This window comes from Zosterops lateralis (assembly GCF_965231275.1).
Source record: "Zosterops lateralis genome assembly, chromosome: 4".
Classification (NCBI taxonomy): domain Eukaryota; kingdom Metazoa; phylum Chordata; class Aves; order Passeriformes; family Zosteropidae; genus Zosterops; species Zosterops lateralis.
This window is the reverse complement of record NC_139765.1, coordinates 44,725,746-44,739,430: the sequence shown is the minus strand read 5'-3', so window position 1 is coordinate 44,739,430 and position 13,685 is coordinate 44,725,746. Positions and strand designations below refer to the sequence as shown.

The 13,685-nt window shown below is 34.8% G+C and overlaps 1 protein-coding gene across 1 annotated transcript in view; it reads right to left on the bottom strand.

The window, feature by feature from the left end:
- The window catches only part of ADAMTS20 (ADAM metallopeptidase with thrombospondin type 1 motif 20), a gene marked incomplete at its 5' end in the record, with an annotated part of 85,184 nt that overhangs the window by 21,502 nt on the left and 49,997 nt on the right, over window positions 1–13,685 (bottom strand). Inside the window, 6 exons of the mRNA XM_083860418.1 lie at window positions 7,318–7,494; window positions 8,825–8,986; window positions 9,318–9,608; window positions 9,830–9,994; window positions 11,042–11,149; window positions 12,298–12,420. Coding sequence (XP_083716544.1) covers window positions 7,318–7,494; window positions 8,825–8,986; window positions 9,318–9,608; window positions 9,830–9,994; window positions 11,042–11,149; window positions 12,298–12,420 — 1,026 coding nt within the window. The remainder of the gene's footprint in view (window positions 1–7,317; window positions 7,495–8,824; window positions 8,987–9,317; window positions 9,609–9,829; window positions 9,995–11,041; window positions 11,150–12,297; window positions 12,421–13,685) is intronic.

Genomic DNA, 13,685 nt, shown 5'->3' with positions numbered 1-13,685 from the left:
ATTCAACTGTGGTGACATACCATATTTGCTATCTCATTTACCTCTTCTTTTATATCTTCCATTTCATCTCTCAATTACAGTAAAAATTGAATCGCCTAGTTATTCTTCCTGCCTTACATGGTCTTGATTTGAGTCCTCTTTGCCTGGTTACCACCTGAGAATCAGGAAACCAAGAGGTATTTCTGCCTCCTTTCAGCAGCCATTTGGCAGGCTCAGCTACCTCATATGCAGTCTTAAATTTGTCACTGAAGGTTCTGCATGTATCTCTGCTAGGAACTTCACCGTCAGCCCTCATTCAAGCAGCATTGAAACTGTCTTTCATGACAGTATATATTTAAAAAATGAAAAGTATGATCAGCTTATTAATTGCTGGGAGTGAGAGAACAGATAAACTGCTGTGTTCAGCCAGCTTTCCTGCAGCGAAGTATCTGGTATGTGTACCTTTTATCATCTTCCAGTTGAATGATATATGCAACAGACAGATGGCTGAGACAAATCACGATTAAAAATAAAGAAACATTAGTAAATTAAAAAACAAAACCAACATCCCCAACAAACAATTCTTCCTTACCTTTCCTTCTGAAATCAGTGGCAATCAGGAACAGAGCTAGACTTTCACTAGAGCTTTTTGAAATCTAATCTAGAAGCATAAATTTGTGTCAAGTTTACAAAACTGCAGTCCTGCCCTGTGCCTTTGATACCTTCTGCAAGAGCTCCATATGGGCACTTTCACCATTATAGCATCACTGACATCAAATTGCTGACTTGGCCAGACTTAGCAAAACTCATCTTTCTGTACCCCACATTCATGTGGCACTAGTAACACTTTTAAGCAATTACATCAAAGCGGCAGCACTGGAGACAGTGAGTAAAGTGCAAGCATCAAGAAATGGAGACAGAAGACCTTAAGGAAATCCACTATGAGAAAAAGAAATGCAGGAGTTTCTCTCTGTTTCAAATAAATGGATACATTTCTGTACACATTTTTCAAACAGAGAACAACATATATATCTGCATCCATCTAGCAGCTGTGTTCAAAAACCTCCATGAAAACCAAACAGCAACCCAAAATTAATTCATTTATTGCTCCCAAAAACTGGACACAGTTTAACAGACTGTATCAGAGGTAGATTAGCCTCCAGCCTCCTGTGATGCTAGGGGAAACCAAACAAATGCACAGGAATGATATAATCTACATTCTCACTGAAAAGTGTCTTTGGCCCCTCGAGAGGGACATTTTGTTCACAGGTCTTCACAATGAAAGTCAGAGCACATTTTTAATATGATGAAAGATCTCTGTTATGAAAGCAACATTTCCACAGAAGGGTTGCACAGTTAAAAAGCCTTTTCTTGTAATATTTTAATTATTTAAAACTTCATTTTATTATCTTAAGGGATAGGGTCTTTTCAATCAACCAGTTACAAAAGTAAGTAGACATAAGACACTTTTACAACAGCAGATGAGTTAGTTTCAGCTGAGTTTGCAGAAATCTAAATATGAGCAAAAGAAATTCTGGATCCCAGCAAGTGCAAGCTCTGATTTATCACTTTTAGTCATATTAGCAACAGCAAAACAGCAGCTCAGAAATTAAAGGAATGACAAATACATGAGCTGTGCATGTCTTTCTGCTCTATAAAAAGTATTACTTCATATCATGTCAATTTTTTTTCATTTGATTAAAATCTAAAATTTTGTATGTGTACTTTAAAAAACTGGAAATACAAAGCAACATATGCTAGCACAATATAGTATTGTCGGATATTTTTTACACTTCTCAGAAACATAGGAAATAAAACTTTTTCTGTGGTACTTAACTAAATATAACTTCAAGAATTATCACCCCCCCGAATTTATGTTAAATATCATTTTAGCATGCAAATATGATGTATTTTGGATGAGAAATGCAACATTTTACCTACCTTCACATCCTTGAAATCCAGTTTCCTTTCAACCTAAACCACTTTTCTGTATATTTTCAGTTTACTAACAATATTTCCAACATTACATTTCCTGTACATAAATATGAGCCGGAATGGAAGTTTCTGAAGGACTGATTCAGCAGGAAATCTAAGTGTTTAATCCTGCTGTCACTGAAGTGAAAGGGCCATAGATAGATGCATGCTAGAACACACACTGATCAATAGAGCAGCCTGTCTTAGGGGAGTCACCAGTCTCCCACAATTACTGGTTTCCAAAGAAAGGACTAGGAACTTCTGCAATACAGAGCTACAGGACATATTATTCATTTCCTTACCCATTCCAGGTAATAAAAACATTTATGTATTGACCCGCACAAATGTTTGGAAATGCTAATACCTTAATATATATTTAATAACTTTTAAATCTGAGCTCCAAAACCACTTTCAACCAACATTTATGAGTTCTGACTGGGGTTTTCAAAGCTGCCACATACATACAGGCAGCTCAGAATGATTTTCACGAGGATCTGACCTCCTAGAACCCTTCAGCTTTTCTGAAAGTTCTAGTAAGTACAACAATAGCTTCACATTCCTTTCATTCTCATTAAGTAACTGTATTTATGGTATCACACATCACCTGCTTCCTTTCCCCTTCCATTATATTCTGGTTTTTGGGGTTTTATGTTTTTTTGTTTGGTTGGTTGGTTTTTTTGGGGGGGTTTTTTTGGGGGTTTTTTTGGTGGTTTTTTTTTGTTTGTTTGTTTGGGGTTTTTTTGGTTTTTTTTGGTTTTTTTTTTTTGTTTTGTTTTTGTTTTTGTTTTTGTTTTGTTTTGGTTTTTTTGTGTGTGTGTGTGTGTGTGATTTTGTTATTATTATTATTTATTGTTTTTATTTTGACTATGTCCTACTCTTACTTGTCCTCCTTCTAAATGGAAGACCTGAAAGTTCTGCAAACCTCTTTCTGCCAAAAGTGTTCTAGGAATGTAAAAATCCATGTTATGTCTTTGAGATTAAGGGTAGAGCATTATATTACAATCCTCATTCTTTGTGTTTTGTAACTCACTAAGTGGGAGGGGACTGGGCCATAAAATTACAGCTCCAGCAAAAGATTCAGGAGCTAGGATCTTTTAGCTTTACCATCAAAGACTACGTGCCAACTATCTATTTCAGTCCAGCTAATCAATGGCATCAACTGCTGCTTTTATCAGTAACAATATTTTTCTTTTTTTTGTGTTTAAATGTAAGAGCTTTCCCCATGAAAACAATGTCACTAAAGTATCATATAAAGTTAATTTCAACACACAGGTTAAAGAAAACCCTCACTTTCAGCAAAAGTTGTTAGTACCTGTCCCACCCGTTTTTTTTTTAAGCGCTTTAAATATTAACATTCCTTAACAAAGAGCACAATAAATATAAACACAAAGCCACACAACATGCACGAAAAAGAAGGGTTAAAATGCAACTGTATTTTCACAGACACAAGTCACAGTCATTAAATTAAATTATTACACATACATTATAACTTATTTATTATTTCAAGCTATACAGGCAACATAGCACCAAACAGGAGAAATTTCCTCTCAATGAACATTACACAAATATTTTGGCTTTGAATTTTAGAAACAAATATTTGCTTTCATTTTTATCAGAATGACATTACATAAAATTCACTATCCCAAGTCTGTTTTATGACATTATTTGGGCAGTGACATCTGCTACCAGTTATCTCTGATAAAGCCTCCCTCCCACTTCCAAAGTTTTAAAAAATGAATAGCAGATGCTAACATCAAGATTTCAGGCAGTGGAATATTAATTTAATGTGCTGTATTGGCAATGAGGTATTTTGAAATTCAACATTAGGCAGCAGCAGAAGTAGAGGTAAAAAATTGAAGGTGGTTTTGAAAACCAAGTTCACTGATTCTGAATTCCCTTTTAATATAAAAGATTATTTTTAAAGATATAAATACTTTTTACACATTAGAAAAAGTGAATGAAGGCACTTATCATACATAGTGAGAATTTTTTGCATTAAAATGAAAACAAATAAATATTTTACTTATGCAAGTCTGGCCTGCTTCTGCTCCTGGGGAAGTCATTGGGATGCCTGGCAGTAACAACACTGGAAGTGAACTGGGACTATTTCTAAAAAATAGATTCATATACATCAAAAGTAATAGCAGATTTCTTCCACTACAGCAAAGACAGAATTACATCTAAATTATTCTGGACCAAGTAAGTACAAAACTGAAGCACTATACAGACAGCCACTTTAAAGAATTATTACATTATGTGTCTGAGGGGCAATAAGAAATGGCAGTAACACATTTCTGAGACTTTAGGGTAAAATTGAAAATAATCCATTATTTTTATGCCTATTTTCTCTGAAATCACAAGTAATACTTATGAATTACATACAAATCCTAAGAGTGAGGAAAAGAAAAATAATTAAAATCTTTATTTTATAAACATTTCACACAAACAAAATATAATTATCTTCTGTAAGGAGCTATCTATTCTTTCTAAAGAAAAAAGAAGGGATGAGAACCAAACAAATTTCAAGTTGAGAAATATCTGGTTAAAATTTTCATGATAAAATTAGGTAACTACCAATGCTCATACAAGAACTGATTGCCCAAATGAAATACAAAGCTTCCAAGGTAACATCAACTGCTACCACCAACTGCCTAAGCAGAAACCTTGCTGTTTGGTGCCTGGATCTTGTAGGGCTTTTGCAGGCACTGAAAAAGTACAGGGGGCCAAAAATGAGATCAAACTCCTAAATTTATCCATATTCTTGTTGTCCAAAAATGTGAACAAACTTTCCTCATTATGCAAAGCCTGAAGGTATTGTCTTCCCATATATGAATAACTTATCTTATTCCTCAACTGTAATTCCTGCCCAAGCTTCCTAAAATCATTAGAAAATATATAGAAGTTAAAGGTACAAACCTTTAGAATTTGAGATTTACTTGCTTCACATCCATTTGGACAACTGCAGAAACCAGGAGCAGAGGAGTACACAGCCTCTAAGCTTTGTGAGGGTCAGCTCCAGCCGCTGACAGACACTATAAAGTGTAACAGCCAACAGCTGCTAAACTTCAGAAGGCATCAACCAAAATTCTGGCTTCAAATCATAAACTGCACCTCCCTTGCAAGGGCCCTTTTGTGCATTTACAAGATATAGTCTATGTTAATTATGTTCTATAACCAATACGTATAACAATAATGAAAAAATGTACTTAGAAGGCATACTCCTAAAAGTCCTCTGTTCTCAAATACATAGTGATAGGTAGTGGAAGAAGTTAGAATCACAGAATTATGAGGGTTGGAAAAGACTTCCAGGATCATCTAGTCTTGCCTCACAGTTTCTGCTTAGGTTTTAACACTGGAATCCCACTAGTAGACACAAAAGCTTGATGCATTGCTCACCTGGCACAGAAATATTACTCAATACTCCTATGAAATATATAAATAGTTATTTGTCTGGTTCTTGATATCCTATAGAGAAGGGAGTAAGTGTAGATGTGACTGGCTTGAGGATTTTAGCAGCCAGAGAGCATCTAGTCATTAACAGTTCCCAATATTAGAGCATATTTTATGCCAGAAATCTGTAAGATAAGCAGGGCTATGATCCATTGCCAAACTAACAAATCACTAGTCAACTATGGCTAAACAAAACTGTTCTGGGCTACAACAGCGTCCCTGCAAGAAAAGCTTTTACTGCTCCTTCCTAATAGTCATCCTTACTGAATAAATTTTGCTCTGGTTAAACAGCAACAAAAAACAAGTAAGTCTCTGTGTTGGCAACATTCAAACTAGCTAAATTATTGAAATGTGACAGCATATTCAATATGGGAGCCTGCTTTTATTTCCTGAATTTGCTATGTTTGTTTCTGCAGCATGAGATAGTATGATGGAATTAAGTCCTTTATGGTTCATCCATACATCTTACAAGCATATATAAAAGAGGCCTCTCCCTCTTATAAATAGAATCCATTCTAAACTTCGCTTTTGAAGGATTAAAATGGCTTTTTATGTTACTTGAGAAACAAACCAACATGAAAATATTTATAAAACTAAGCCATATGCAACATTTACAACATCTTTCAGGTATTCTATTAACGTAGGGCAAACTGAATTACACAGGGAATGAACAGGTTGTGAATACTTGATCTAATAGGAAAACAAACATTGAGTTTAAAGGCAATTGGGTGCTGAACCCTGCTCATCTTCTCAGCACCTGATGAACATTAATTAGCAAGTCACTGCTAATTATTTGGAAAATGGCTAAACAAGATGCTCTGGTGTCTGCTAAACACAAATCCTAAACTCTGCTTTGCGTAGTGGAAGAAAGAGATAACTGTGGTAAACCATTAAAGCAAACTTATATTTTACAGTCTCTTTGCAATAAATTAGAATAGCTTATATAAACATTAGCAATTGTTACAGTTGAAATTGGACAAATTTTTGAAATGCTGCCATATTAATTCCAAGAGACAAATTACATAATTTTATTAATAAAAAAACCCAAATGAGTGTTGTCCCAGACCATCTCCCAAGGATGTCAATGACAGATTTTTTGCTGATTTTGATGGAACCAGAACTGGATCCAATCTCCTTTGATTGCCATGATTCCCCATAGAATTTAGCTCAGTAATCAATATTGTTGACAAATTCACAGCTTGGGAATTATAATGTGCTCTGTATTGCAGAGCTTGCTATGATTACTTCAGTATGCTAATAATCTGCTAGTGGCAATTTTAAAGATTAATGGTGATTACAGTAGGCATTTTTACACATTAATAGACAGTGACATGTAGACAATAACATGTTAGAGTTACATACATAATTATACATAGATAAATTCAATTAGTCCCTGTTTTAAAATCATTAATATAAACTTTTATACACAAATGTACAAGTAATATGAAGTAAAACGTTTGATGACAGAGTATAATATACATGGATGTGAGTTATTTTATACTTAAATATACTACAGGGAAAAAGTTATGCACTCAAAAGTTTAGGGTGTTTTTGCAAATATAAATACTACAACATAATTTACAGCATAAACTTTTAAATTCAAACACATATCAAATTGTAACCCTTCCAAATGGAACACCTATTAGGTACTGTTATCAGTTAGGAAGATTTCAGGTAATTTTCAAAATATTCCCTATGATGTTTTACAGAGCATGATTCTGCTCCCACTGAAGGAACTCATTTAATTCTGTGACTGCAGGAATAATTTTTTTATAAAACTACATAGACTAAATTTCACATGCATTATTATTTCACTGTTATCAGGTAAAATAATGACATAAAATCTTTTAAAAGACAATGGGAAATAGAGTGACAGAACAAGAAAGCAAAAAATATTACTGAATGCTATCGTACCGATTTCCACGGTCCCCGATGCCAAGAAACATCACCAGGGCAAGAATGCACATTACATTGTGCCATGTTAGGTGGCTTGTCTAGAATTTCACAGTTTTGATCACCCAGCATTTGGCCAGTGGGAAGCTGACAAATCACCAGTCTTGTCTTTATTCCATCTCCACAAGTCTGAGTACACTGAAACACAGAATTTTATATGCAATAATTTTATTAGCAGTCATCACATACCATCAAACCAAAAGATGTAGCAATAATCAGTACATCATATTATTTACTATGTATTTTTCCATATTCCCTGGACACTCTATTCAAGAATAAGGAGAAGTTGTGAGAATAAATGTGCATGTATCTCTTCCTCATTTAGTAAGAGGAAAATATGGAAATATGTCTTAAAAGTAGTTTTCCCTGCCAGACAGTGGTAGAAGACTCAGAAAACTCAGATACTGGGCATACTTTTGCACAGTCTAATTTATACAGACTAACTGTAAAATACTAATAGGATGTGTTTTCTGGGTCTCAGTTTGCCTGCAATTCTTCAATACCAGTTCTCATTCCTAATGAGCTCTTAAAACTAACCTATAATAGTTCAGACTTTTTATTGTATTCTCAATGATTCAAAACTAGCAAAAAACTGCATCATCTGCATTAACCATATCTCAATTCTATGGCCATGGACTGAAAAAATATGACATTCAGATAGACCTTGTGAACTGAGTGGCTAAATCTGGCCAAAACAAGGAGAAAAAAGATAAAATAAAGAAATCACTCAACCAATTTTTCTTCTTTTTTCAATTCCAATAACTGATTTTCAAAAGCAAGAAAAGTGAGTAAGAATCACAAGAGGTTAGATTAGAACAAATGCAAAAATAATCAGCTTTAACTCTTTCTATAGCATTTGAGCAGGAATGTGTGGTCAAAATATGACATCACACAGGACAGAGAAACTATCCTTTGTCCAATAACATAAAATGTGTCATCAAAATGTTCTAACCAAGGCAAAACCTTTAGGTGCATGATCCTATCTCCATACTTCTAATTTGTAACAACAACAGAGTAGCTACTACTGCTTGCAGTTACTATTGCTAGTACCTATGAAATTACATGGAATAAAGTTTCTATAAGACTTCTTATGCTCTTTTTTTTTTCTTAGACTAGCTACTACACTGTGGTTTTTCTGCATACAATCCAGCCTTTTATAACAGAATTTAATTTTCTATGTCTCAAGATATGTGTTGTGCAACTATATGATTTGTTGATGCATATCCTTAGCCTCACACAATACTTCTTTTGGATGTGTATTTACATTACTCATATTTCCACTACAGTTCTGGATTTGATCAAAGAACAAAGTTTAAATAAACAGGCTGAAACACATTTTTTTAAAATTTTAAACTCTACTAAATAAGGAAAAACAAGGTGTTCAGTTCCACTCACAGTCACATAATTATGTTTCTACTTCTAAGCTTATGTGGAACAATGTTCCCTTTTGTAGGTGAAATGCTCTTACTTCTCCCCAGCTCCCAAAGTTCCACTGTGGGCAGGGTCCAGAATCACAGTGTCTCGACTCCAAAGGTTTTGTTGCCTCATCACAGTTACTGGCACTTCTTCCTTCCTCATCTTGACATACTACAACTCGGCGGTGAAATCCACCTGCGCAAGTACTAGAGCACTACCAAAACAGGTAAACATACATTTTGCCATTGCATAACCAAAGAAATATCAAATATGTTGGTTAAAAAACCTTGGTTTTAAACCTTAAGTTTCAAAACCGAAATTTTCAAATAAAAATGACTACTATGTAGAAGTATTTTAAATTTAAAATCACAGAAAAATTACACCTAGAATTTAATATATTCTGAATAACAGTAAGAACAAGAATAACAATACTTTTTAAAATGAATGTGCTTCTCTTTCGACCAAATCTGTACTGCAATAACACTTCTAGAAATGTTAACACACATGTGACAGAACAAATTAATATATTCTAAAAAATTTCTTACTGCTCCCCAGGGTCCAGTTCTCCATTGATATCCTCTCGCAGAAGGACGGTTCCACTGGTTTAAATTGTCTCGTGAAGGGTGTATTGGGAGGTAACCTACTTCTGGAAAATGGCTTGGATGGTCATGTATTTTTGCAACATGACGATAAACTGGTGGACATGACGGCATGCTACATTCTTGTTCCTTAGCAGGTCGGCCTTCAGGATCACAATAATTCTCATTGATTTGCTGATGATAGTTGACACAGATGACTTGTCTTGTCATTATTCCATGGTCACATGTAACTGTGCACTGACCAAAAGATTAACCCAGTGTTTGTCACAGGACATTGATAATTAATAAACAAATACATTTATATTTACTTTTGACAAGAACAAACATATACTTTGCTTTTCAAGGGATGCAATTTCAATTACACTTGCAAAAAACAAAATGAAATCTCAATTTCTAAACAGAGACTTGGCCAATAATCTAAACACACACATTAAAAAAATGTTACAATTAATACTTACAGGGGACCAATTTCCAACTTTCCACTCTCCACATGGGCTAAAGCAGCTTGAAATTTCAGCTGGTCGTGGTAAATGAGCACACAAAGATTCATCTGCTATCTCTCCATGAGCATCTCTACAACTCACATAGCGAGCACGATCACCCTTCCCACAGGATGCAGAGCACTGTCAGTGAACAATTCAAGGTCATCACACTTCAGGAGACTAAAACAATCTCATGCAAGCATCTAAAACATTAACATAGTTTCTGTTGGCTTGAAACTGAATTGCATGGCCTTAATGCTCATGAAGCATTCCAGTATATATAAGACAGCATTTAAACTATAACATGGAATAATTAATTACACAGTTGCAAGTACCAACAGAAACATCAGTAACTTCCAGAACACTTTAATTGTTACGCAGGGATTGCAATACTTACATCAACTCTTAAAATAAAAACCAATATTAACAATCTATTTGCCATGGTGGTTTGTATTACCAGATTCCACTAGGCCCCTTCTGATGCCCTTATAGCTGACAAGTTCAAGGTGGACTTATAGAAGAACTGATGAGTAGCCTCAGTTTATGCATCCTTTACTGCTATTTAGTTAAAAGAGCTGTGCAAGTATATAACTTCATTATATGCTTTGTTAAATATCTCAAGGGATTAACAGATACATCCACATTTTATAGATAATTTTAAATTTTCATATTGCTATCAAGTAAAACTAATTGTCAACATTATCAAAATAAAAAACATTGCATTGAAGAAAATTAAGGTAGGAACTGTTTTACTAATGCTTATTTTACAAAAAAGTGTTAAATTAGACCTTTAAAGACTAAATACTGTAAAAATACTGTTTAGTATCACTATTCACATAAAAGATTTACATAATATTTTAAAACCAAAGATGTTCTCCATACTTTGAAACTGATCAATTATGTTAGTGCATTGTCACATATAAAAACTCTTTCATTCAGAACTCCAGCTCCTAGAATTCTGCTTTTTTTCCTAATATTTTTCCTGGTTGAATTCAAAGCACACAGTTTGCTGAGAATGTCTATCTGCTTCTTAAGAAATCGTTTCTTTTCTTAAGAAAATATTAGAACTCCTTTTTAATCTATCCCAAGCAGATTTCAGTCTGAAAAATATATTAATGAAACCTTCATGGAAAAATAGGTGAATAAGTGGAGGACTGTTCGGCAAGGTGTGGCTGCTAGATTACATACTGGGGTCCATGATCCATATCTCCATTGGGTCACCTTCCCCACATGAACAGGAGGAAGTGAAGTAGTCCATAATTTTGTATTTTCTGGACAAGAGGGCAATTCACATTCCTTTGGGGAGAGGAAAAAAAAAAAAGCTTTTGAAATATACATTTCGGAAGAGCCAAATGTAAAGCAAATGGTTAGCATTAACATGTAAATACCATCTTTTACATTCTCCCTAGAATTATTCAAAGACCTCTCATTGAATTGCTTTGTTTTGTTTTAAATTGAGTGTCAAAGAAAAATTTTTTGATCTTAAAACAGCATTAGTAATAACTAATAATATTGGCACTTTGAGAAAGAACAGTTTTCGCCAACTTGTTGGCGAGAAGGAGCATAGACATGACAGTGTCCTACTTCAGAGCCGCAGGCAGCACAGAAGGACCTGTGGGAATACTGTGGGAAATAAAAGAGTAGAGGATTTATCCAGCCTTGCAATAAGCTTACATAGATTGAGGTTTGAAACAGAGTTGAATTTTAGGCCTTGAAATATTTGGAGTATAAAAAGTTCTTGAACAATAAGAAATACGAAGCAAGCACCTATTGTAAGATAAAAGGTATACGTGTAGTTTTTAATGATTGGTTTATGCAGATGTCCATAAGCTTTTGACAATTTGCTATTGGTTAGAAAACTTTTAAAAGGCCTTGCAACACAGAGAATTCTGGGTGCTGTTGGCAAGAGCTGAGCTGTCGCCATCTTTCAATTGTCTCACCCTGTACTGAGAATATAAATTTGCCCAGTTTCAGTCAGTAGTCAAACAGGTACCATAATTGAAAATGCAAAGGATACTCAAACCCAGTGTTTTCACATCTAAGCAGAAATAAACTATATCAATTAACTGGCTTTTATATTTAAAAGCTTAATAAAGAAGCTGGTTGGGTAATATTTATTAAGCAGCATGGCAAGCAGTGTCCTTACAATATTCTACATGTTGGAGCTTCCCCCACTGCCAAATTATCACAGGCCTTTGGATTCCTTGAAGTCATATACTCTAATCCTTCAATCACATACCAACTTTCAAACACACAGTCTTAAAATTACCCTTCTTTTACTTAATTCCCTTGGCAAAACATGATGTTCGTGAAAAAAAGCATAGTTTCAATATCTTTTTCTCATTTTAGAAGTGATTTCCTCCAAGTTCCCACACAGGACCAGTAGAAAACAGCTGTATTTAAATGTTTTAGACAGAGGAGCAGAGAGGTACTTTTTAACTTACTTGGCTGTCTGTAGGACGAGTGGCAGCATTGCACTCCCTGTCGTCACCCAGAATAACACGGTACGTCCCAGTAACACACTTGACTGCGCGCACCTGGTACCCGCGTCCACACGTCACAGTGCACTGTGGAAGGCAGGAGTTTCATACACTTGAAATGGTGCTATTTACAATGAAATGTCATTTTTAATCACATTTTCTACTCTAAAACTCTTTCCAGAATGAATAGGAATGACTGCTGAGCAAGTGCTAACCTCCTTTGTGGCAGACCATCAGATACTTAACCAGTGTCCACAGCACATCAATGAACAGTGCTTGTGCAGGACAAAGCCTTTCTCTCTTTCCCCTTTTCTATCCCCTGCAGGTTGGGAGGAGACATTACAGGAGATTGGGAAGGGACACTGCCAGAACAGCTGACCTAACCTGATCAAAGGGACAATCTATAATGTCATGCTCAGCAATAAAAACCAGTGAAGAGATGTCATGCTCAGCAATAAAAACCAGTGAAGAGAAAGTTGGGGAGCGGAAAGGGAGGAGTAAGGAGTAGCTTCAAATGGATCACTAACTGCAGCTGTTGAATGTCTTTCCCTTCCCTATAGAGTTTGACGTGAGTGCACTCAAAGAAGCTTCCTAAAACATAAGATGGCTGAAAACATTATGACACAAATCCTATCCCTATAAATGTTGTGCTTCAAGCACAAGTACTTGTAAAAACCTGGTTGTGAATGGCTGTTACCAGGTGGTACAGCAGAAAAACTGCAATAAAAAGTTTTGTTCCAGTGACATAGATTGGTAAATTACTTGTATAAGCTATTTCAGAGAACTATTTTTTATTCATAAGCATTCTATCATGGGACTGAATTATTTTTTTATTTAACTTTTTCATTTAGCTTCTAGGAATGGAAAGTCATCACCTTGTGATCACAATATTACCCTACATTATGTTAGATAACAGTGTGGTTATCTCTAAGGTTAAAAAGTAAAAGAAATGTCTTAATTTAAAAATATACTCAATTTCCAAAGGTATATTTATTCTGTATTTTAATAACAAGTTGTATGTAAAAACATAAAGATCAGCTGCTATTTGGTTATGATTTCCCAATAACATCCAAGAAACACTGAATAATCTTCTGCTGGTTTGAGTAACCTGATCTTATAAAAGCCACATGAAGCTGAGTACCTTACTTTTTAAAATTAATTCTCATCTATTTACTGACAAAAGTTCCCTTCACAAATTAATACACTTTCTTTTAGCATTTTAAATCCACTCTGGTTTACATTAGATAAGTGTCACACAGGAACGTACTTTTCAACAGCACTTTCAAATAAAGAGATAGCAGATCTTTTATCAAGGTAAAAACAAAACGTAACAATAAAATACTAAGCCCTTT